A 25,306-nucleotide genomic window follows, 5' to 3' on the forward strand; every position below is an offset into this window, starting at 1 on the left:
TGTTAATATCGCATATTTTCAGCTACGACAGATCCCACTCGCGCTCCGCGACCCGAGCCATCAATCGTGTACATCCGCAAACGTCAGCAAGCTCGTAACCCTCCAAGGTAGGGGAAAAATTGCACAGAAGACTTGGATAATTGAATTAAGTTCAATTGAACTAAAAGCAACCATTGAATGAATATATATATATATATATATATATAGATATATATATATATATATATACGAGTATCCACTTCACTCAAGGATGCGGTTTCGCAATCCTTGCCCTTTACCTTGCCGTCGCGCTCTGCACCTAGGCTCTTGCTTTTGCATTTGTGTTGGTATTGCCTTGCTATTGCAGATGACGTGCAAGTTCTTACTCTTTGCGGATGCCTTAAGGGCATCCTCGTGGAGGATGCAAGAAGCATTTACCACTCTCCGTCTTGCGACAAGAGTTTAGTCGGGAGCGAGCGAACTTCTTAGCGGGTGTTCTGTTGAGAAACCCGTATCCCGTCTATCGAGGCCGGTATCGAGTCATGCGAGACATGTAGATACCCCGATAGCAGATGTGATTTGAGATAATCACATGCATCATGTTGGCACAAGGTACTGCAGTTTCAAAAGATAGAGTAAAGTTGATAAACTTTACATCTTTGTGAAACACTCCTGTTGAGGCTTCTATTGAGGAGCTATACCCCCTTTATCCTAGAGTACTTGTAGTCGTGCACGACACGTCTAGTACTGCGATGATCGGATGAGACGGTCGTGCGACCTGGAACAACGCTAAATGCAAACTGTTGTAATTACATAAATGGCCTCACATTCGCCTTCACAGGCAAGATGCTCGAGTGGTTTAAAGACCACATCATAGAATGGGTTGTTAGTTAAGCAACCCCTAACGCACCCGTTCGCTTCTGGTTGTCTGTCAAGGGAGAGGACAGATCGGTATAAAAACTCCAATGGACAAGTTGTTAACAACCACCCCACGAGCAATCTCAACACTTCTGCAGAAGTTGGATGCATCAGTGGCACTGCTTTTCAGCCTCTGGGGAATCCTCTTTCGGCTAAAGCCATCCGTTTTGGAGCGGACTCAACTAGCTATTCGGGTTATTGAAAATACATAGAATAATAGACGCCCGAACTAGTCTCAGTTGTTTCTATGTTTTGCCTGCGCGTACCCGCAGACCAGTAATATCGGAACATAAAGTCTGTTCACAATGGTTGCTGAGCCGTGAGACTCGCCTGCACTACCGACTCGCTTGCACCACCGACTCGCTTGCACTACTGATTCCTTGCACTACTGATTCGTTGCACTACTGATTCGCTGCACTACTGATTCGTTGCACTACTGATTCGCTGCACTACTGATTCGTTGCACTACTGATTCGTTGTACTACTGATTCGCTGCACTACTGATTCGTTGCACTACTGATTAGTTGCACTACTGATTCGCTGCACTACTGATTCGCTGCACTACTGATTCGTTGCACTACTGATTCGTTGCACTACTGATTCACTTGCACTACTTATTCACTTGCACTACTTATTCGCTTGCACTACTTACGTGTTTGCACTAGTTATCTGCATGCATTGCTTACCTGTTTAACTGCATATTTGCTTTAAACTGCGTAATCTACTGAATTAAATTGCATAATTCAGTTCCTTGTATTCTCTCATGTGCACCTACTAGTTTTTCGCGAAACTAACCCATTCTATGGGTACAGGTGATGATTAGGTACACCACAGGCGATGGCGCGATGGCAAGATCCAAGACGTTCTTCTTCCTGTTCTTAGCTCGCGTCCTGTTGTTTGGGGTTTTGTTACGGATTTTCCTTGGAATATCCAAATTTTGTACTATTTGGAGAACTTCTTAAATGAAAGTGGCTTTTCCAAGTGTTTGCAAGTAGCATGTGTTGTGCATTTTGGTTCTTTTAGCTAACGCGCTCAAAGTTGTCAGCTTGCCTTTTTGAAATTAATAAAAGTATAGTCTTCCGTTGTTTTCGTAAACCATCTCTGAGATGAAGAGATTCCTTTTTAGTCTCTTGTCTATTTTTTTTTGAAAGGTTTGCAAGCTTGAAATTTTGGGGTGTTACAACTTGGTATCAGAGCTAAGGGAAGCAAGGATTCTTGACCATTGAGCATCCACATCGCGCTGTGAGTATACTTTTCCTCTTGCTTAGTAGGTGCATAAGGCATTGTTAAGTTAAGTGGCTTGACATGTTTTGTGTATGTACCAGCATTGCTGGGGTTACATAAACTACTCATGTTAAACATGAATAGTACTTATGTTTTTGCTTGTTTTGAGCTTCCTAAAATTTCTAATTATGGGTATTCCTTGTTTACTCCAAGGATGGCAAGGAACTCGAACGAAGGGTCTGCTGACGAATGGTCAGATCAGCGGGGATTTGTGATGGATTCCCTAGGTTCCCTGGCAGCGGCTATGCGAGACCAAATTCGTTCCCAAAGGGAACCAGCGCCCGTTCCTGAGCCGATCCCGCATACCGCAGTGACGTATGAGAAATTTCTGAAGCTTGATCCCCCGACCTTCGACGGCAAGCCCGACCCAGACATGGCCGATAGCTGGGTGAAGGAGGTGGAATGAGTGTTCGAGGTCTTGTCAGTGCCCGATGACAAGAAGACGCTATTCGGGACCTTCAGGTTGAAGGAGAATGCCCGCAGTTGGTGGGACATGACGTGGGGTGTGCAGTTTTTGGGGATTTCGCCCATTCCTTGGGAAGCTTTCAGAAAGGCTTTCTTGGAGAACTATTTCCCGCCTCACGCAAGGGAGAAGAAGAAGGTGGAGTTCTTGGAGCTCTGCCAGGGCAATTCGAGTTTGACGGATTACATCGCCAAATTCCAGAGTTTGGAACCCTACTGCCCTAACCTGTTCGCGGATGATCGCGAGCGAGCAGGAAAGTTTGTTCGGGGGCTGAAGGTGGGACTCATGCATCGGGTCGTAATGAGCATGCCCTCTACCTTCTCTGCGGCAGTTGCTGCCGCCACCGTTCTGAGTGAAGCATGGGAGCGCACTAAGAGTGCTCAGGGCAGGAGGCCACCCGCTACGGGTGGTGAGCCGAAGACACCTTCCGGTTACCCAAGCAAACGACCGCTCCTTCCTGTAAAGAGCGAAGGAGGAAGGAAACGATATCCTCCTTCGAAGCGTCAGCGGCCACAGGGCAACCCTCCAGCCAGGCAACAGGCTGGCAGCGTATGCCCCAGATGCCAGCGATCTCACTTTGGGCAGGCGTGCCCGCTCGACACAGGCGGATGCCTGTATTGTGGCAAGATGGGCCACTACGTCCATGATTGCCGCAAAAAGGCGGCTGATGATTCCAGGCAGACCAGCGGAGCACCTTTGCTCCCTCGGCCACCACTGCCGCAACAGCAGTATCAGTCGCCACCATCACAGACGAGCGGTCAAAGGAGGGCGCCGGGACGTGTCTACTCAGCCAAGGCTGAGCAGTTGACCAAGGGCGACCTAGTGCAAGGTACCCTTTTTGTCGCTAACCAAGCGGCTTTTGTGCTTTTTGATTGTGGTGCCACACACTCTTTTATTTCGGTAAATTTTGCCGAGTGTTTACACATACCTGTAAAACCCTTGCATAATACACTTCAAGTGTATAACCCGATTGGGAAAAATACCATTTGTGCGGCCTACGTACCAGAGTTGGACGTAGTCTTAGCAGATCGGCATTTACCGGCTTGTGCTATCCTGCTAGTGATGACAGAATTTGACGTCATCCTACGCATGGATTGGCTGCACAAGTATCATGCCAAGATTTTTTGCCGAGATAGCAGGATTGTTTTATCTCCACCAGGAATGCCCAAGATGGAATTCAAGATCGTGAAACCCGTTCGGGCGAGCAAGTTGATTTCGTCGTTGAAGGCGCAGAGCTACCTGAGGAAGGGATGCACTGCCTTTTTGGTCAGTGTCATCCAGTCCGGGCCGACGCGAGTCCCGATGGGAGACTTGGAGATTATTCGAGATTTTCCAAACGTCTTCCCAGAGGAACTGCCAGGCCTTCCTCCACTTCGCGAGGTGCAGTTCAGCATCGAGTTGCTGCTGGGTACTGCGCCAATTTCTAAGGCTCCATATCGGATGGCGCCAGCCGAGCTCGCAGAGCTCAAGAAGCAGTTGCAGGAGTTGATGGATCAGGGATTCATTCGCCCCAGTGTCTCGCCCTGGGGAGCTCTCGTCTTGTTCGTGAAAAAGAAGGACGGATCATTGCGGTTGTGCATCGATTATCGGATGCTTAACCAGGCGACAATAAAGAATAAGTACCCGTTGCCACGCATCGAGGATCTGTTCGATCAGTTGCAGAGGGCCAGGATCTTCTCAAAGATCGACCTTAGATCTGGGTACCATAAACTCCGAATTAAGGGAGATGATATCTCCAAGACGGCCTTCCGGACCAGGTATGGGCATTACAAATTTACGGTCATGCCTTTTAGACTCACTAACGCTCCTGCATCGTTCATGGATCTCATGAATAGGGTGTTCAAACCCTTTTTGGACACCTTCGTGATCGTGTTCATCGACGACATCTTGGTGTATTCAGATAGCTAGGAGCAACATCGTGAGCACTTGAGAGTTATTCTCGAAACCTTGCGAAAGGAGCGGTTGTTCGCTAAGTACTCTAAGTGCGAGTTTTGGCTCGAGGAGATCATGTTTTTGGGACATGTCATCTCCAAGGAAGGTGTGTCCGTGGATCCAGCGAAAGTCGAGGCTGTACTCAGTTGGCAGCAACCGAGGAATGTTTGTGACATTTGGAGTTTTCTTGGATTAGCTGGGTATTACCGAAGATTTATCCAGGACTTTTCTAAGATCTCTCTACACTTGACGCAGCTCCTGAAGAAAGAAGCTAAGTTCGTGTGGGACGACATGTGTGAGAGCAGTTTTCAGATGTTGAAGGAACGTCTTACGACTGCTCCTATTTTGGCCTTACCTTCGGGTCAAGGCGGCTTCGTAATTTACACAGACGCTTCCGGGACAGGTTTGGGTTGCGTCTTAATGTAGAACGATAGAGTGATCGCCTATGCATCGCGCCAACTTAAAATACATGAGAAGAATTACCCGACTCATGACTTGGAGTTAGCAGTGGTGGTCTTCGCATTGAAGATATGGCGGCACTATTTGTATGGGGAGCGGTTCGAGGCTTTTACAGATCATAAGAGCCTAAAATATTTGTTCTCGCAGAAGGAGCTGAATATAAGGCAGCGACGTTGGCTGGAATTCCTCAAGGATTACGACTTTACCTTGTCGTACCACCCAGGAAAAGCGAACGTTGTGGCCGACGCTCTGAGCCGCAAGTCTCCCAGCGTTTCCGTAAACTTGTTATTTGCGGGGTGAAAGTTGGTCGAGGATCTGATATCGTGGGAACCGTTTGCGGTCACTCCAGTTTCGATCAGTCTTTCCAGCATGGTAGCTCAGCCTGAGCTATTGTCAAAGATCTTTGTCAGTCAGAAGATCGATGCGCAGTACAAAAAGCTGAAGGCTCTAGTGCAGCGGGCCGATACCCCCTTCCGACTGAGTGACAAAGGAGGTGTATGGCATAAGGTTCGTCTCTGGGTGCCAGAAGATCCTTTTTTGAGAGATGAGATTCTCGCTGAGGCCCACAAGTCAAAGTACACGATCCACCCAGGCGGCACAAAGATGTTCAAAGATTTGCAGTGCAGATATTGGTGGAATGGAATGAAGCGGGACGTAGCCGAGTACGTTTTGAAGTGCTTGACTTGCCAACAGGTTAAGATCGAGCACCAACGACCAAGCGGAGTGATGCAGCAAATGGAGATTCCAAAATGGAAGTGGGAGGACATCACGATGGACTTCATCGTCGGTTTGCCGAGGACGCGAAGGAAACACGATGCGATTTGGGTGATCGTGGATCGACTCACTAAATCGGCGCATTTCCTCCCTATACGGCTCAGTCAGTCACTGGACAGTTTGGCAGACATCTATGTCAGGGAGATTGTGAGATTGCACGGTATTCCTGTGTCAATCATCTCCGATCGTGACCCGAGGTTCACCTCCAGGTTTTGGGGGCAGCTGCAGTTGGCCTTGGGCACAAAGCTAAAATTCAGCACCACCTTCCACCCTCAGACTGATGGACAATCTGAACGCACGATTCAGACTTTGGAGGTTATGCTGCGAGCGTGCATGTTAGACTGGAGGGGAGAATGGGACTCTCATACTGGGTTGGCAGAATTCGCGTACAATAATAGTTACCATGCCAGTATCGGTATGGCCCCTTACAAAGCCTTGTACGGGAAGCCTTGTCGATCACCTGTTTACTGGGATGAGGTTGGTGAACGAATGCTAGATTCACCTATAGTGCTACAGCACTATACTCAGCAAGTGCAGATGATCAGGGAACGTCTGCGTTCAGCGCAAAGTCGGCAGAAGTGTTACGCCGATCGTCGACGTAGAGAGCTTGTGTTCTCAACAGGAGATATGGTTTTTGTTAAGGTATCTCCTACCAAGAGCGTCTTCCGGTTCGAGAAAAAGGGAAAGCTGAGTCCGCGATTCGTCGGACCTTTTGAGATCCTGGAACGGATCGGCGAAGCGGCTTACCACGTTGCGCTGCCTCCTCAGTACGCTCAGATTCACAACGTCTTTCACGTATCCATGCTGAGAAGATATGTTCACGACCCATCGCACATCATTCATTATGATGATGTGGATATCCAAAAGGACTTGACGTTCGAGGAAAGACCAGTGGCAATCGTTGATCGTCGAGACCAAGTGCTCAGGTCGAAGATGATTTCTCTTGTAAAAGTACGTTGGCAACACCATGGAATTAGTGAATGTACATGGGAGATTGAGTCAGATATCAGGGATAAATACCCTGACTTGTATTTTGACCAATTTATGCTATAGAAATTTCGCGGACGAAATTATTTTAAGGAGGGTAGGATGTAATATCAAAAAAAAAAAAATTTGGTTTGGGCCGGATCCGGATCCGACCCGAGCCACCGCCCCTCGCTGTCATTAAAAGACAGCGAGGCAGGCGGGAGGAGGGTTACGAAACCCCCCTCACCGCCACTTGCTCTCTGTCTCTCCGTTTCCCTCTCTCGCTCGTCCACGGTCACCGACGCCGGCGACCCCCGACAACCGCCGCCACCGACATCGGCAACACCCCTTCCTTCCGGCGAGCTCCTCTTCGGTGAGCTTCCTCCGAAAACCCCCTGGTACGCCATCGCTTCCTCTTTCTCCCTCTTTTCCCTCTCAGTCTCTTCTCTCTCTCTCCCTCACTTCTCTGTGTGCCCACGGGAGGGGTCAAACCCCCTCCCTGTGCCCCCTTTTTTGCAGGGGAGGGGCCCGACACCCCTCCCTGCTCTCCGTTATGGTAGGGGAGAGGGCTGAGCCCCCCTCCTTGCTTCCGTTATGGTAGGGGAGGGGCCGAGCCCCAACTCCCTGTTCTTGGCTATGGCAGGGGAGGGGTCGAGCCCCTCCTCCCTGTCCCTTTTAGTTGCGCCAGCAGGGGCCATTGGCCCCTGCCTTTCCGTGTGCCAGCAGGGGCCGATGGGCGCCTGCCTCTCTTTTTGCTAGCCAGCAGGGGCTTATGGCCCCTGCTTTTCTGTTTGCCAGCAGGGGCCATTGGCCCCTGCCTTCTTGCCAGCAGGGGCCGATGGGCCCCTGTCTTTCTTTTGCCAGCAGGGGCCATCGGCCCCAGCCTTTCTTTTGTTGCCAGCTGGGGCCGATGGGCCCCTGTCTTTCTTTTTTGCCAGCAGAGCCCATCGGCCCCAGCCTTTCTTTTGTTGCCAGCTGGGGCCGATGGGCCCCTGTCTTTCTTTTTTGCCAGCAGAGCCCATCGGCCCCTGCCTTTCTTCTTTTTTCCAGCAGGGGCCATCGGCCCCTGCCTTTCTTTTTTGCCAGCAGGGGCTGATGGCCCCCTGCCCTTTGTGCGCGAGCCTATACCCTTGGCCGACAGGCCCGAGAAATCTTTGGAAGCTGCATCATGATGGGGACAGATCATTACAATTGTTGGTCTCCAACGAGGAATTCCTAGTAGCGTGAGTCATCTGCTCGCATGGGCTACATCCCTCTTTTGGCAGCTAGAGTCTTTTGATCCTGCCCCATCTTCTTTTCGAGTCAATTGGGACGGTTGGCCCCAACCTTATGTATCGGCAAAGTCGAGTCTTTGCCTTGCTTTTGCTTTTGTTAGAGTTTGCTTGTTAATATCGCATATTTGCAGCTACGACAGATCCCACTCACGCTCCGCGACCCGAGCCGTCAATCGTGTACGTCCGCAGACGTCAGCAAGCTCGTAACCCGCAAAGGTAGGGGAAAAATTGCACAGAAGACTTGGATAATTGAATTAAGTTCAATTGAACTAAAAGCGACCATTGAATGAATATATATATATATATACAAATATATATATATTTATACGAGTATCCACTTCACTCAAGGATGCAGTTTCGCAATCCTTGCCCTTTACCTTGCCGTCGCGCTCTGCGCCTAGGCTCTTGCTTTTGCATTTGTGTTGGTATTGCCTTGCTATTGCAGATGACGTGCAGGTTCTTACTCTTTGCGGATGCCTTAAGGGCATCCTCGTGGAGGATGCAAGAAGCATTTACCACTCTCCCTCTTGCGACAAGAGTTTAGTCGGGAGTGAGCGAACTTCTTAGCGGGTGTTCTGTTGAGAAACCCGTATCCCGTCTATCGAGGCCGGTATCGAGTCATGCGAGACATGTAGATACCCCGATAGCGGATGTGATTCGAGATAATCACATGCATCATGTTGGCACAAGGTACTGCAGTTTCAAAAGATAGAGTAAAGTTGATAAACTTTACATCTTTGTGAAACACTCCTGTTGAGGCTTCTATTGAGGAGCTATACCCCCTTTATCCTAGAGTACTTGTAGTCGTGCACGACACGTCTAGTACTGCGATGATCGGATGAGACGGTCGTGCGACCTCGAACAACGCTAAATGCAAACTGTTGTAATCACATAAATGGCCTCACATTCGCCTTCACAGGCAAGATGCTCGAGTGGTTTAAAGAGCACAGCATAGAATGGGTCGTTAGTTAAGCAACCCCTAACGCATCTGTTCGCTTCTGGTTGTCTGTCAAGGGAGATGACAGATCGGTACAAAAACTCCAATGGACAGGTTGTTAACAACCACCCCACGGGCAATGATCCAGCCTCCCCAGTCATTGGAGTTAGGGGAAAGGGGCTACAATAGTTGGCTCAACACTTCTGCAGAAGTTGGATGCATCCGTGGCACTGCTTTTCAGCCTCTGGGGAATCCTCTCTTGGCTAAAGCCGTCCCCTTTGGAGCGGACTCAACTAGCTATTCGGGTTATTGAAAATACATAGAATAATAGACGCCCGAACTAGTCTCAGTTGTTTCTATGTTTTGCCTGCACGTACCCGCAGGACAGTAATAGCGGAACATAAAGTCTGTTCACATTGGTTGCTGAGCCGTGAGACTCGCCTGCACTACCGACTCGCTTCAACCACCGACTCGCTTGCACTACTGATTCCTTGCACTACTGATTCGTTGCACTACTGATTCGCTGCACTACTGATTCGTTGCACTACTGATTCGCTGCACTACTGATTCGCTGCACTACTGATTCGTTGCACTACTGATTCACTTGCACTACTTATTCACTTGCACTAATTATTCGCTTGCACTACTTACGTGTTTGCACTAGTTATTTGCATGCATTGCTTACCTGTTTAACTGCATATTTGCTTTAAACTGCGTAATCTACAGAATTAAATTGCATAATTCAGTTCCTTGTAGTCTCTCATGTGCACCTACTAGTTTTTCGTGAAACTAACCCATTCTATGGGTACAGGTGATGATTAGGTACACCACAGGCGATGGCGCGATGGCGTGATGGCAAGATGGCTCCAAGACGTTCTTCTTCCTGCTCTTAGCTCGCGTCCTGTTGTTTGGAGTTTTGTAACGGATTTTCCTTGGAATATCCGAATTTTGTACTATTTGGAGAACTTCTTAAATGAAAGTGGTTTTTCCAAGTGTTTGCAAGTAGCATGTGTTGTGCGTTTTGGTTCTTTTAGCTAACGCGCTCAAAGTTGTCAGCTTGCCTTTTTGAAATTAATAAAAGTATAGTCTTCCGCTGATTTTGTAAACCATCTCTGAGATGAAGAGATTCCTTTTTAGTCTCTTGTCTATTTTTTTTTTGAAAGGTTTGCAAGCTTGAAATTTTGGGGTGTTACAGACATACCTTAAATGTTGAACTTATAAAGGATGTATATATAAAATAAAACGGCATCTACTTGGGATTGGAAGAAAAGTGAAGGCTTATGATAAAACAATTGCAGAAATCAAGCAAGTACTTTCTAAGTACATGGAGGAATCAAAGAAGAATAGAGATGAAAAAAATAAGAGAGAGACAGTTAATATATACGAAAGAAATGAAAGTTTATTCTCAGCTTCCGATTAAGGCGAAGGACGTGAATGCAGTTTCATAGATGGAGGGGAGTAGTACATTCGGCTTTAGACCAAAAGGGCTATGGATCTATACTTTTAAAGTGATTCAACAGAGAAAGGAAGGCAAGCAAACAAACAAACTATGTTTGAAAATTGCTTCAAAAAGAAAAAAAGAGAAACAGTGTACGAGTACATTAATAGGTGATTTTATGACGGTGGAATACCTTTTAATACAGCGAAGTTGCCTTCATTTTACAGTATGATTGAAGCTATAGGCCAATTTGAACCAGTGATGAAGCCTCCATCATATCACGAGTTGCGAGAACTACTTTTGAATAAAGAAATGAAGAAAATGAAGGAGTTCTTGGACCAATACAAAGTGCATTGGTCCAAACATGGATACAAAAGGGTGTACATTCATTAATTTTTTTGTTAATTGCCTTTTGGGAACAATGTTTTTGAAATCAATTGATGCATCAAATGAAGTAAAAGATGCAAATTTGCTTTTTGCATTGTTGAATGATATTGTTGAAGTTTGGGAGGAGAATATGGTTCAAGTTGTTATTGATAATACCTCAAACTATGTGAAAGCAGGTAAATTATTTATGGATAAGAGAAAGCATTTAGTTTGGACTCTTTGTGCTGCACATTGTATAGATATGATGTTGGAATATATAGGATAATTGAAAGAGTTGAAGAACATTTCCGGAAAAGCAAGGCAATTGGTGGTATTCATTACAAACATTCTCAAGTGTTGAGTATGATGAGAGCACACACACACAAAAGGACTTACATAGGCCTGCAGTGACAAAATTTGCCATTTTTTTACTCTAGAAAGCATATATAATTGGAAAAAATGCCTAAAGTTCATATTTCTTAGAGATGATTGGGAAAAAAATAGTTTTTCAAAAACGTCAGTTGGTAAAAGATGTGAAAGCATGATTTTGAGTTCAAAATTTTAGAAGAGAGTGAGTTGTGCTCTGAAAACAATGGCCCCCTTGTTTGACATGCTTCGATTGGTTGATAGCGATGAAAAGCCTGCTATGGGTTACATCTACAAGAAAATGGATCGTGGAAAGGAAAAAATAAAAGTATAATTATAAATTAATTTTTTTGTATTCTACTAATTGTAAATTACATTTTATCTTAGCTTCTATAATGGTTACTTTCAATTCTTTTACTTAGTAGGTAAATGTGTGTGATGATAAACAAATATACGGCTGGGTTTGGGAGATAATCGATAAAAGGTGGAGCAATCAATTGCACAAACCTTTGCATGCAACAAACCTATATTTGAATCCAGCCATATATTATAAGTATAAAAATATCGAGTCCAATGAGGAGATAAAGAATGACTTATATGATTGTGCCAATCGTCTTGTTCAAAGCGAAGAGGAGCGAGACACACTACTAGACTAACTCATAAGATATAGAACTGCTATTGGGCCTTTTGGAATGGAGTTAGCAAAGAGGAAGAAGAAAGTGTAAACCAGAGTTACCGGAAGCGCCTAGGTAAAAGGGGAAGCGCGCTTCCCCGAAGCGCGCTTCGGAAGCATGAAACGTCGCACTTCCGAAATGTGTGGGGAAGCATCCCCCTTTTTTGGGAAGTGCGCTTCCCCCACGCTTTCCCATTTTTTCATTTTTTTTGCTTCCCCCTCGCTTTCGGTTCGCTTCCTAGGTCGCTTCCGGTTCGCTTCCTTGGTCGCTTCCGAGACGGTTTGTAATTTTCTTCTTAGTGGTCCCACGCTTCCCCGCTTCCTAAATTTTTGAAAGTGTCTCGCTTCCCGCTCCTGCTTCTCGTATCGTTTCCAGCTCCCGCTTCCTTGACTGGTAACTCTGGTGTAAACCCTAGGTAAGATGATTAAATTTCATATAACCCCTTTTGCATTATTTTTATAATTTATATACAGTTGAGAGTTATTATCATGAGGGGTTTATTGGAAATCAGAAAAGTTATCAGTTGGTCTTGTTTATATTTTAACTTTTAATGGTCTCTTTTGTAATTTTCTGTATTGACCCTAATCACTACTTAAGGGTGATTAGGGCTAATCGTGAAGGTACTTTTCTATCTTTTCTCAAACCAAGTTTCAGCATGGTATCAAAGCCTCTCGTTCTTGGGAGAATCTAACGCCTAGGCTGAATTTCTTTCTTCCCTCTTTATCATAGTTTTTTTCTTTCTTCTTCTCTCCTCCTAGCCTATATCTAGTTTATTCGATCTTCCTTCTGATCGAACCCTAGGTTCTTTCCTCAGTCTCACGACCTGGGATCTGACTAGTTCTACACAATATGCAGATCTGATCAGACACCCTAGATCGTGTGTTCCTCTTTTGCTCCTTGTTGATGACGCCTCAGTAATATTGATGGATCGTGGTGCATCAGATCTACCATCATGTGGAGATTGCGTGGAGCAGATCTGACATCATGATCATGTTGCATCAGATCAGCAATCATTTTGTGATTGGGTGGAGCAGATCTGAGATCGTGCAGTAATTCGATGTCGTGTAGCGTTGATGTTGGATCAGATATGAATGGTGTGGCTGACTAACTGTTGCTCGTATCAGAGTCGTGTTGATGTGGTAGGTGTTAAATCTGTAGTGCTTGCTGTCGTTGGAATCAGATTTGCTCGTATCAGAGTCGTGTTGATGTGGTAGGCGTTAAATCTGTAGTGCTTGCTGTTGTTGGAATCAGATTTAATCAGATCTGATTAATTTTTGTTGAAGTTCATATGTGAAATCAATTTTTGTCATCTAAAATTAATTTTTATAGTGGTGATCAGATTTATTATCTTGCTGGTGGCGTCTGTGATATATATATATATATATATTGCAAGACAAGGATTTTATTTCAGCTGGAATCTATTTCTTTACTATCAGTTTGCTCATGATTACTTTCTGGTTATTATTATTATCCGGCTCATTCGCTAGCTACTGTCAGCAGTGAAATACCATGGCTGAAATAAAGTCAAGTGATGGTGAACAAAGGTTTGAAGTGTCTGCAGAGTACAAAGCTTTTGCTAATCCCTTCTCTTATGGGTCGTCCGTAAAGCTGGACGACAATAATTATAAAAGGTGGTCGAGGACTTTTATGATGTCTGTGTCAGGACATCGTCGAAAACATATTTTGTTAAAAAAGGAACCAACAGAGAAAACTGGGAAATATGCCACATGGCAGGAAGATAACGACATTGTTATGTCTTGGATTATGAACAGTGTTCAGCCACATATTGCAGACGGCTTAATTTACTATTCTACTGCAAAGGAGATGTGGGATTCATTACGTGACACGTATTCTCAAGACAAAAATGTCAGTAGAATTTTGTAAGTTGAGCAAGAGATATTTCAGTTGCAGCAGGGTGATCAGAATCTTTCCCAATATTATGCATCAGTTAAATCAACCTATAAAAGGCTCAACTTTGTTCGTCCTCCCTGCTGCACTAATCATAAAACCCATCAGGAGTAGACTATGGTGGCTCGTTTTCTATCAGGATTATCTCCAGATTACTCAGTAGCCAAGGTGCAAATGCTTACTAGCTCAGAGATCCCTACTCTAGCTGATGCCTACAACCGGTTAAGTCGTCTTGCTGTTACCCTTCCTCCGCCTCATGGAGACTCTCAGACTTCAGCTCTTGTTGTCACAGGTGGAGGAGGGCATGGTTTACCTAGTTCTTCCAGAGGCAGAGGTCGTGGAAGAGGCAGTGGAGGTCGTAGCAGGCTTCAGTGTACATATTGTGGCAAGCAAGGGCACCTTGAGGATCGTTGTTCGGATAAGAACCCTAGAAGTCGCCCTCAGAGCTCATTATCGTTCCCCAAAGCAACAACTCCGGTTGTCTCTTCCATCACTGAACCTGTGCCTACTTCTTCAACCAATACGATTACTCTCAGTCGTGCAGAATATGATCAACTTCTTTCTCAGAGTTTTGCATTTGTGTCTGCCTTTATTGTAGTGACTGATGTGGCATGCTCTGCGGGTACTCAGTTGGATGATGGAGGTAAGATATGGATTATTGATTCTGGCGCCTCTCAACACTTTTGTGAAGATTCACATAGTTTCTCTACACTGGTTCATACATCTTTCCCTCATCATGTTAAATTGGCAGATGGTAGATTATCCCCAATGGTGGGGCAAGGAGATATGCATTTTACCCCTACATTACGGATTCAATATGTTCTCCATGCTCCACAGTTTCCTAAGAATTTATTATCCGTAAGCCAGCTTACAAAAGAACTAAATTGTCGAGTTATATTTGACCCGGGTTCTTGTGTATTTCAGGATTTGCTGTCTGGGAAGAAGATTGGTGGAGGCCATGAGGAGGGAGGTGTTTATATCTTACACAACCTGTTGGAGTAGCAACTTCGTGTGTGGAATCGAGTTCTAATTCCTACCAATGGCATCTCAGATTGGGTCATCCTTCTCTTTCCAAGCTTCAAAGAGTCATTCCACAGGTCTCTCCTACAGCGTCCTTTCAGTGTGAAGCATGTCAGTTGGGCAAGCATCATCGTAGTTCTTTTTCTTTAAGTCAGAGTTGTACTAGTCAAAGTCCTTTTGATCTAATTCATGTTGATGTTTGGGGGCCTAGTCGGGTTCCTAATAGGTTTCAGTCCAAGTATTACCTTGTCATTGTTGATGACTACTCTAGAGTGTCTTGGGTCTTTTTAATAAAGGAGAGATCTGAAGTCTTGTGTATTCTCCAATCTTTTATTCTTGAAATAAATACTCAATTTGGTTCCATTGTTAAAATTGTTCGCATTGATAATGCTCTTGAATTCAAATCTAGCAAACTATTACAATTTTATCGGGATAATGGGATTTGCCCTCAATTTTCATGTGCCCATACGTCCCAGCAAAATGGGGTAGCTGAAAGAAAACACCGACACCTTTTGAAAGTAACTCGAACCCTTATGATTCAAACAAACATGCCAGCTTCTTTTTGGGGAGATGCCCTTCTTACTTCTTGTTACCTTATTAACAGAATGCCTTCTACTGCTCTTAATGACCAAATTCCTATCAAACAACTTTATCCTGATTGTTCTTTGTTCAAAGTTTCTCCTAAGGTATTTAGTTGTGTTTGTTTTGTGCAAAAACTTGGACCTACTAGGGACAAACTAGCTGCACAGGCAACTAAGTGTGTCTTCCTTGGGTATCCAAAAAAACAAAAAGGTTACAAATGTCTTGACCCCATTGCTCGTAAAGAGTATATCAGTGCGGATGTCACATTCTTTGAGACCATTCCTTACTTCTCGCCGTGCGCGTCTCGTGTGAATCCTGATATGTCCACATCATTTCCCTTATCCATTCCTCCCATTCCTTTGGAGTCAGTTCCTTTATTGCCTTCATTATGTTCTGATCCCTCTTCAACTCGGTTCCATGATCCTCCACTGGTGTATACTCGTCGTCAAGCCTCCTGTCGTGGCCCTTCATTGTCTTCTTCTCCTGCAGTCAGTGATCCTGATTATGTTGATGATTCTATTGCTTATCCTTATGATCGTAGAGCAGATTCTGAGATTAAAAATGATTTGCCCATAGCCCTGAGGAAAGGCATGCGTCAGTGTACTCTGCACCCAATTTCAAAGTTTGTGTTCACACACAAGATTGGAAAGAGCATGCAAAACTTTCTATCTGCTTTATCTGCCATCTCCAGTCCTATAAATCATCAACAGGCTTTATTAGATCCTCAATGGAAACAAGCAATGCAAGAAAAAATGGACGCCTTGATTTCTCAAGGGACTTGGGAGCTTGTCGATCCTCCTTCTGATGCAGACATTGTTGGTTGTAAGTGGGTGTACACTATTAAATTTCATTTTGATGGCACTCTGGAGAGACACAAAGCTCGTCTAGTCGCCAAAGGCTACACCCAAACATATGGGGTGGACTTCTTTGAGACTTTCTCTCCCGTAGCCAGAATGGGCACTATACGCTTAGTTACTTCTGTGGTTGTTCATCATGGGTGGAGTATGACTCGGCTTGATGTGAAGAATGCTTTTCTGTATGGGGATCTATCTGAGACGGTCTACATGCAACAACCGCCTGGCTTCGAACGACAGGGAGAGTGTGGCAAAGTGTGCAAACTAAAAAAGGCAATATATGGCCTAAAGCAAAGCCCGCGTGCATGGTTTCACAAATTGTTTGAGGTGATGTCTAAATTTGGTTTTCAGAGGTCACCATCAAATCATTCTTTGTTCATAAAGAATAGCTCTAAGGGTTTTGTGACTATGGTTGTTTATGTTGATATAATTTTAACTGGAGATTTCAAGCACCAAGGCATATCTGCAGAAATACTTTATTACAAAGGATCTGGGTCCTCTCAAGTACTTGTTGGGAATCGAAGTAGCAAGAAATAGAGAAGGTATGGTTCTTTCTCAGAGTAAATATCTGCTTGATCTTTTACAGGAGACAGGGATGCTTGGTGCAAAACCAGCCACTATTCCCATGAATCCTAAACTGTTCCTGTATGACAAGCAATCTGAGGCAGTTGATAGTAAGTCCTATAGGACTCTCATTGGTAAACTTCTCTATGTTACTGTAACTAGGCCTGACATATCATTTGTTGTTGGCAAATTGAGTCAATTCATGGATAAACCAAGAAAAGTTCATTGGGAGGCAGCTATGATGGTTCTTAAATACCTGAAGACATCTCCAGGAAAAGGTCTATTGTTTACAAAAGAGGCAAATCTTGATGTGGTTGCGTATACTAATGCTGATTATGCAGGGTCGGTTGATGATAGGAAGTCTACTACAGGGTTCTGTGTTTTTGTTGGTGGCAACTTAGTTTCATGGAGAAGCAAGAAACAAGCTGTAGTAGCAAGATCAAGTGTTGAGTCAGAATATAGGGTCATGGCACAAACTGCTGCTGAAATGATTTGGATAAAATCTATGCTTACCGGATTGAGCATAAAGGTTTCTCTGCCTATTAAGATGATGTGTTTCATGAGAGGACTAAGCATATTGAGATAGATTGTCATTATATTCGGGATATGGTTCAAGTGGGAAATATATCAACTTTTCATGTTTCTTCAGAAGATCAAGTAGCAGATGTTTTTACCAAACCCCTTCCTATCACAGAATTCTCAAAGTGTTGTAACAAGCTGAGCATGATTGATATCTATGCTCCAGCTTGAGGGGGAGTGTTGAGAGTTATTATCGTGAGGGGTTTATTGGGTGGTCTTGTTTATATTTTAACTTTCAATGGTCTCTAGTGTAATTTTCTTTATTGACCCTAATCACTACTTAAGGGTGATTAGGGCTAATCGTGAAGGTACTTTTCTATCTTTTCTCAAAACAAGTTTCAACATATACTTTAATTATATGTAATTTGATTTTTTTATAGTAGATTGGTGGATTTCTTTTGCCATTGGTTGTCTCCAGCTCCAGACCTTTGTTGTTCAAGTCTTAGGTCTCGCATGCATTACATTCAATTATGAACGTGATTGAAGTACTTTTGAAGCAGTAAAATATTATTTACTACTAATTACTAAATAATATTTGTCAGTTTGTATATATTTTAACTTTATATATATTTTTATAGATTCATACAAAGAAAAGAAACTGACTTTTGCACAAAAAGTTGAATGGTTTGTTTTTTGTGCAATATAATCATAAATTGAAACGAAGGTATGAGGAGAGAATGAAAAAAAGGAGATCTTGACCCCATTGTCTTAAGAGAAGTCAATGTTAATCTTTGAAAATGACACATCACTTACATGAGATCTTGTTGATAAGGCATCCAGAGCGTTAAGGCATAGGGTGGGGGTAAAAATACGTGTAACTAATGTCCTAAGAAAGAAAATGTTTGACAAAGGAAAGAAGGTGGTGAGGGTGGAAGAAGAAGAGGAATAAGCTAACTCTGCAAATAAAACTGAAGAAGAAGAGCAATATATCAATGAAGATGATGATAGACTTTCAAGTTCATCTAAGGATTAAATTTAAGTTGTTATTATAAACTTATTGGGTTTTTTTTTACTATTTTATACTTAAATACAGTTAAAGTTAATTATGTTATGTGTAGATTTGTTAAATGTCTGTATGCTTATATTTTTATTTGGTGATTAATTGGTTATGTTTTAATTTTTTGCATTGGTTATCAGTTGCATGGTTTATTTATTCCATTGTTCTTTGTTTCATTTTTTAACATGGTTATCAGTTACATTATTTTACATCTTTGTAGTGATTAGATTTATTAATTCGTGTTCTAGTAAGTCGATGGAGGGTAGAGGTCTTGGAGGATGCCTCTCAAAGAAACCTGCATTGAAATATTGTACACTATTGACTTAGAGATGCCAAAGAAATAGTGAAGTGTAATTTTTGTGATTTTATAATGCATGAAGGATTGTATAGATTTAAATATCATGTTGTGGGACATATTAACTCCACTGTGAAATTATGTAAACATAGCATTCCTTCTGATATTTGTGTTGAGCTTCTTACTAGTCTTAAAAAAGATGATGAGAGAAAGGCACAAGTACCTGCAACATTTGTGGGACAGAAATTGTATGAAGATGATCTGCCATCATCATCTCAAGCCACTAAAAGATGCAATAAATGAAGGAAATCGTTGAAATGAAGTTTGATACTGAAGAATGAAGATGACTTTTATATATAGACATATGTTTCAGAATTCTATGTTTAGTTAAATGTATTGTGTTGTTAAATATTTTGTGTTGGACAATGTATTGAGCAGGTTATTTAATATAATTATCTTATAGTGTTTGACGACATATTTTGTTTTGTCTATTGCTTATTGTTGATTGATTTTATGTTGTATACATATTTGTTATTAATTTTAGTAGTTTGTTTACATATTTGTATATATTTTTTTTGTTTTTTTATTTGGGGTACTGCCTAGGCTTTTTAGGGGCTCACCGCCTAGGCTCCGCCTAGCGCCTATGACAACTAAGAACAAAACCACCTAAATTCACTGCAAAGTTATCAAAAAATGATAAGAAGAACGTTAAAATTGGGTGATCTAATCAATGGATTGGTCCAACCAGACACTTGCCACTTTATACTAATCTGACTCAACTTGACTCTAAAATTGATTCCCACTGGTATGGATAATCTATGGAATCAATCAGGATTGGTTAGTTGGACCCAATCTGGCCTGATTTGAGCACACCAATCTGGAATAGACACACACCAGAAAAAAAAACAAAAGAAAAAGGGTGAAGGAAAAAAGAACAGAGAAGAGTAGGTTTGATAACATGACTACCGACATGACATACAACCTAAGAAGACAACCATTTATGGCATCAGAATTTTTTAATATCAATAGGAGTCCTACCAATGATAAAATGATAATAGAATGTCGAAAGCCAGTACAATGATGGCCATGTGGAAACTGGAAAGTGATGGACGTCTTACTTTTTCTTCATTGCTTGCAGCTTGAAGCTCCAAACTATGCTTTTCCAGAAACTCACCAAAATTTGGGTCCTGGTGAAACAATGAAGCAAACATAACCTTATTAATATTTCAAGCATCCAGAAATAATGTCGTACTGAAAGAAGTATGAAGAGTTGTCTATATCACAAAAGATGCACTTGTTTTCTTTTTATGAGCAAACACAAAAGCAAAAATAAAAAACAAAAAGCACTTCTATTGCTTTAAATATGCTCTTCATACTTAAGAATACAACATTTCAAGGGTCATAACATGAAAATCTTTCTGAGCATTAGCCAGGGCAGTAAACTGGAAATATTCAGTTGAGATCTAGGTCTTAGTGAATCTGACCTTTCCGGATCTAGCTTAATCAAATTTAGAGTTGGATGGAAAAGGCAATATTGAACCTGTACTCGGTTAGCTAATCAGATATATTTTATAAGGAATTGGGTTGGATTACCCTTGGATCCAGATTCAAATGAAAATCTGAAAACTGCATCCGAATCTGATTATTAATCAGATTCATTTGCTATACCGATTCAACTAATCAGATTTGTACTTTTCAGATACCTGACTCAAATGTGATCGATTGACATCCCTAGCATTAGTTCATTTTGGGTAAAACTAAGTGCATTACAATGATGAATGTGAGCCATCAATTTTTTTGTCTTCAAAATAGGAGAGAAATTTTTTAAAACAAACCCTACATGTTTATATTAGTTAGACATACCATCATGTTGAGCTTCATATCTATCGTCATTTCAAGGTCTTAATTAAGTACAAGGTCGTTCTTACCTTTTTCTTCAGCCGATCTAACTTACTTTTCTGCTTCACGAGTTCCACCTGAATTGTCTTGTTCTGCTCAGATAGAGCAGTATGGTAGCTTTCATCTACAACAACAACAATTATATTGAAAAATATCCTCTTGCGATTTTACTAAAACAAAAATTTAGGATATTTCAAACACCAAATTTCACTGTTGTAATTATGTTCCAACCTGAATTATCATCACTTCCATCTTTAACAAGATAAGAACCATTCAAATCCTGAAACCAATATCAGAATTCAGAACTCTTTCATAAATAAATAAGGAATTAGAAAAAGATGAGGCCAGATTTTTAGAAGAGCATGACATTACCTCAGAAAGAAGACCATCACTTTCCGAATCTGAATCCATAACTGAATCATTGTCAACATCATTACCAAAAGTATCTGCAAAAATGTCGTTGAGCGCCTGATTTACAATACCTTCAGGATATCTGACAACAATGATGAGCATAACTATATATGAACATAAACACTTGCATTTCAAGTTAAATCGTTAATTAATTGCCTCACCTTAAGACAACTATACAAAATGGAACAAATGTATGCGCACAGATAATTCCATAATACATTGAAAGATATTACGCCCATAATCTAGCTAGAATCTCAGTAAAAAAATTTCGCTACTTTCTGGAAACTGAAAAAGCATCACTACCTCCTGAATAATCATGTCATATAAACTTGCAATATATGACTCAGACTATTTGGAAAACTCAATTGCATTTAACAATTAACCAATGGAAACAAAGAAGCTCCTGAATAACATACATGAATGAGGAAAGAACTTAGTAAATTGTGAAATGCTTGACAATTAATCAGTGGGCGAAAGTGAAATTGTGTGATGCTCTCCAAAGTCGAGCATCGGTATCTTTACGATCAAGAATAATACCCACTCCACTAGAATCAACACAAAATTTCAACTGATACACTAGAAATTATTCTAAAAAGAATATCGGCATCGATTATGTCATTTAATCAACACCTAGGTGTAAACACCCCAAATTTTCACTCACCTCCCCGACATTTCCACCAAGCATCAGCTTCCAGCCTCTGAAATCGCCGGAGGGCAAAATGGTCATTTTCTGAGCCCAGACCTTGAAAAAGCCCAAATTTCATCTGCAACTCCCAAAATTTCTCTATTTTAGCTCAGATGTTCAAAATTTTACTCATGACAGAAGACAGAAATCTCCAAGTCTTGGTTCAAGATTCTATTGCATAAGACATGACATTGCATATCATTGCATGAGCATCTCATATCACTGCACTGCACAGCATGTCATTTCGAGGTCCAGAACTCTTGATTTCAAAATTTTCAATCCAGATTTGAATTTCAACTCTTTTCAAAAGTGATTTCAAAACCTTGGGTCACCAAAATTATCAACTCTTCCCATTTTACCCCCAGGGCTCTAAATTTCAAAATATTTCCTCAGGAAAACAATCTGGAGGCGAGTATTTCAAAACATTTTCAAAAATCCGGTCAAGTTTGAAGCGCGAAAGCGTTTCCCTCTTTCTCTTCCGCAAGGAAGGGAAGACAGGGGAAAATTTTGCGACGATAACACTAGGAAGAAGAAAATGGTTTGAATTACTCATGCAAGTAGGAATTATGTTAACAATGACCTCCTAAGGCTCCTAAGAAGCACACCCCCACAATCATTTTATCATTGAATATAATAGACCTTGTGAAATTTTTTAAAAAGGGAAGATAAGGGCAAATTGGCAACACACATTAGTCTTGTACTAGATTCTCTATGCTGATTCTAGTATGCTCTAAAATGCATAATAGCAGCATAGCACTAAATATTTACTCTTACAAGAACATCTCTTCTGGAAACATTGAGCTGTAATAGAGACTCGCAAATTTTTGTGTATGCATGTGTGCACATGTATGTGTGTGGGTTTTAACAAGAATATATGTTGACATCAATCCGATTGCAACAGTCCCTAACAAGGCCCAAGCAATCATTTTTCTCAAGTAATAAAGAAAATAAGCACAAAAAACAGCATATAGGAATTAAGTGCATAGGATTAATTGAAGACCTCAAAAATAAAAAACAATGTCATCCTACTCTGTGTTGTCTAACTAGGGATTGGCTCTGGGAGGATTAGGCGAACACAAGTAGGGTAGGCAGTACCAGTTGACTAGGTAACCACATATCACTTTTGACAACATAGTTTGCAACTAAACAAAAGTTAGCAACTATCCATGGTGATTACAAGTATGTAAGGATAAAACTCAAGTAATGCAGTTGTTTTTCATAAAAACATAAAATTGAATTTTGCAGTAAAAGAAAACTAAGGCAATGGAAGAAGGTATAAGCACAGTCACAAATATCATGATATTATAAAAAAATATTATGATATCTTTTCATCAGTTCTAACATTTAAAATATCACGATATTTTTCAAAATGTTGTGATAATTTAAAATTAAAATATCATAATTTATGTTTCATAAATGATTTTAAAAAACTTTGCCTGATAATCCTATTTTATCATTCACATCTCTCTCAATCTTTTTCTCCTAACTAATTAATGGCAATAAATACTGAATGTAACTTAATCCTAAGCAAGAAAGTATTTATTTCGGCCTCTGGACTCTCCCATCTTTCATTTCTTTTTCATTTTTAAAACAATGGATGAGACATATTTATTGCTTTTGGCATTTGAGTAATTTTTTTACATATTTTTAACTTCAGTTTATAAATTTTTAAAAAATTATTCATTTTGCCAAGATTTTTTCAATAAAAGTGTGGGAGAACACAAATTATCAATATATGCCATTTACCATTTAATGACAGATTTTATTTTGAAAATATAAACAGAAGGTAATAAATTAATATACCCAAGTTACACAATAGCACAGAGAAAACACAAGAATACAACCGCTACACGACAAAAATGAACAAGAAGCCACATACAACAGAAGCAAAAGAATAAATGTTATAAAAGTTTTAGTTTGTCTCCTTTCAAAGAGGAGCTTAAGACAATTTTCAAATGTATATAAAATGAGGCTAATTGGATGCTATTCACAACAAACAGAAAAAGCAGCCATGATCTAGGTGGGGGATTCCTTGTAAATCAACTGAAAAAAAAAAAGCACCTACCTATATATATATACAAAGAGAAGGATACATATTCTTCGTAAAATAATTGTATTGTCCTTGTAAAAATGGCACATTTTTCAAAATGTCCCCTAATTTGCTTAAATCCCCTCACATCCAAAATCTTTTTCCCAGTTTTTTTAATAATATTTTTGTCCTTTTGTAAATATAGTACATTGCAAATCATGTGCGAGAATGTCACAAAAAATGTGTGAACTTTCTTTAAGTAAATAGTTCTTATGTATATCTACAAATCCAGTACGACTTTCGCATATACTTTTAAGAGGATTAAGAAGAAAATAAGGAGTGGAAGTGTTTAGACCAAGGTTGTTAAATGCGATGAGGCGAAGCGAGGCGTTGAGCCTGTGCTTCGCCTCTGAGGCGTACGCCTCTCACAACATAAGAATGACTGAATTTGTGATAACTTTTCTCCCAAATTTATTTCCAAGCGTACATTGTTAAATGATAATGCCGATTGAATTTAATGCGTATTCGACTGCATCAGAACGACCTTTGTTTAATGCTCAGTCAGTTTTTTTTTTATATTAGCTTTAAGCGCATCACGGCAACGCCTCAGTACCTTGAGCATGCGCCTCGCCTCTGAGGCGTACGCCTCTCACAACACTGGTTTAGACCCATTCCTGATGCTGTCCCCATCCCCGTCTCAAAATAACTTTATTCCTATTTTAAGAGCATTAAGAAGAAAATAAGGAGAGGAAATGTTTAAGATTAGGAACATATGTATATATATGAAGATTTTATAATATATAAAGATATATTAATAATTTCATTAATGGGGATCGGTGATGGGGCGGGGGCAAGAGTAAGTCCATCCAGCCTTCATCTCTATACAAGTTTTGATTTTCACCTTCATCCCCGGTTCATTCCTCGTTTTATGTCCATCTCCAGTCCAAACGAGGCAGGTTCAGTCGAATCCCATTTTTCCCCGTTCCACTGCCATCCCTAATTGTGTAGGCCTAGGTGGGGGATAATTAGGATACATGTGTGGTTGTGGGTAGGTTTGGTGTTCAAGAGGTTGATTTTGGGTTTGGGTGAGGTTCGGTTCATGGGTCGGATTTAAGTTTGGGTGGCAATGATATCGGGCTTGGAACCATATCACAATCGAAAGAGGATATTGGATCGTCGAATTGGATTGGTATATGTCAGATATTGGATTGAGCTTTGAGGGTAAAAGGCCTAGTTAAGACCTGATCCATATCCAAAATTATATTGGGTCTGCTGGTCTGAATTGGAACTAGAGCTCCATCCGAGACCAATTAGGTCTAGTTTTGGCTTGCATCTAATTATTTAGACTAAAATCAAGGTTTTGGGTCTAATCTGGAGGTATAATACCTTGGACTGGACTTACACTACCCGAAAGTAGGGCGTCTGGGGTCAAACCCGATGAAAACTGGCTATGATCTGAGGCCCAAATACCCGAAACCAAGTCCTGGGTGTTGAAATCCGTTATTGCCGTGACCCGGTTATGAGAACCGGTTCCTAGGATGAACTGGGTACCCTCCCACGAAACCCTATTCACATCAGGAACCCGTGTGAGGGGTTCCTATGAGCAGTCGGGCGCCGCTTTGGGGGCGGTGGCCCAGGGCCGTCTGTCGGTGG

General features: G+C 41.6%; 2 protein-coding genes across 2 annotated transcripts in view; both read right to left on the minus strand.

The window, feature by feature from the left end:
- Window positions 1-15,811, minus strand: part of LOC149818447 (uncharacterized) — an 81,444-nt gene extending 65,633 nt beyond the window's left edge. Inside the window, exon 1 of the mRNA XM_089985348.1 lies at window positions 15,628-15,811. Within this exon, the coding sequence (XP_089841474.1) occupies window positions 15,628-15,811 (184 nt within the window). The remainder of the gene's footprint in view (window positions 1-15,627) is intronic.
- LOC149818443 (uncharacterized) overlaps window positions 1-25,306 on the minus strand; it is a 1,135,480-nt gene that overhangs the window by 539,161 nt on the left and 571,013 nt on the right. The window lies entirely within an intron of this gene.

The sequence above is a fragment of the Nuphar pumila genome, chromosome 13, assembly GCF_984573655.1.
Source record: "Nuphar pumila chromosome 13, dmNupPumi1.hap1.1, whole genome shotgun sequence".
In the NCBI taxonomy this organism is placed as follows: domain Eukaryota; kingdom Viridiplantae; phylum Streptophyta; class Magnoliopsida; order Nymphaeales; family Nymphaeaceae; genus Nuphar; species Nuphar pumila.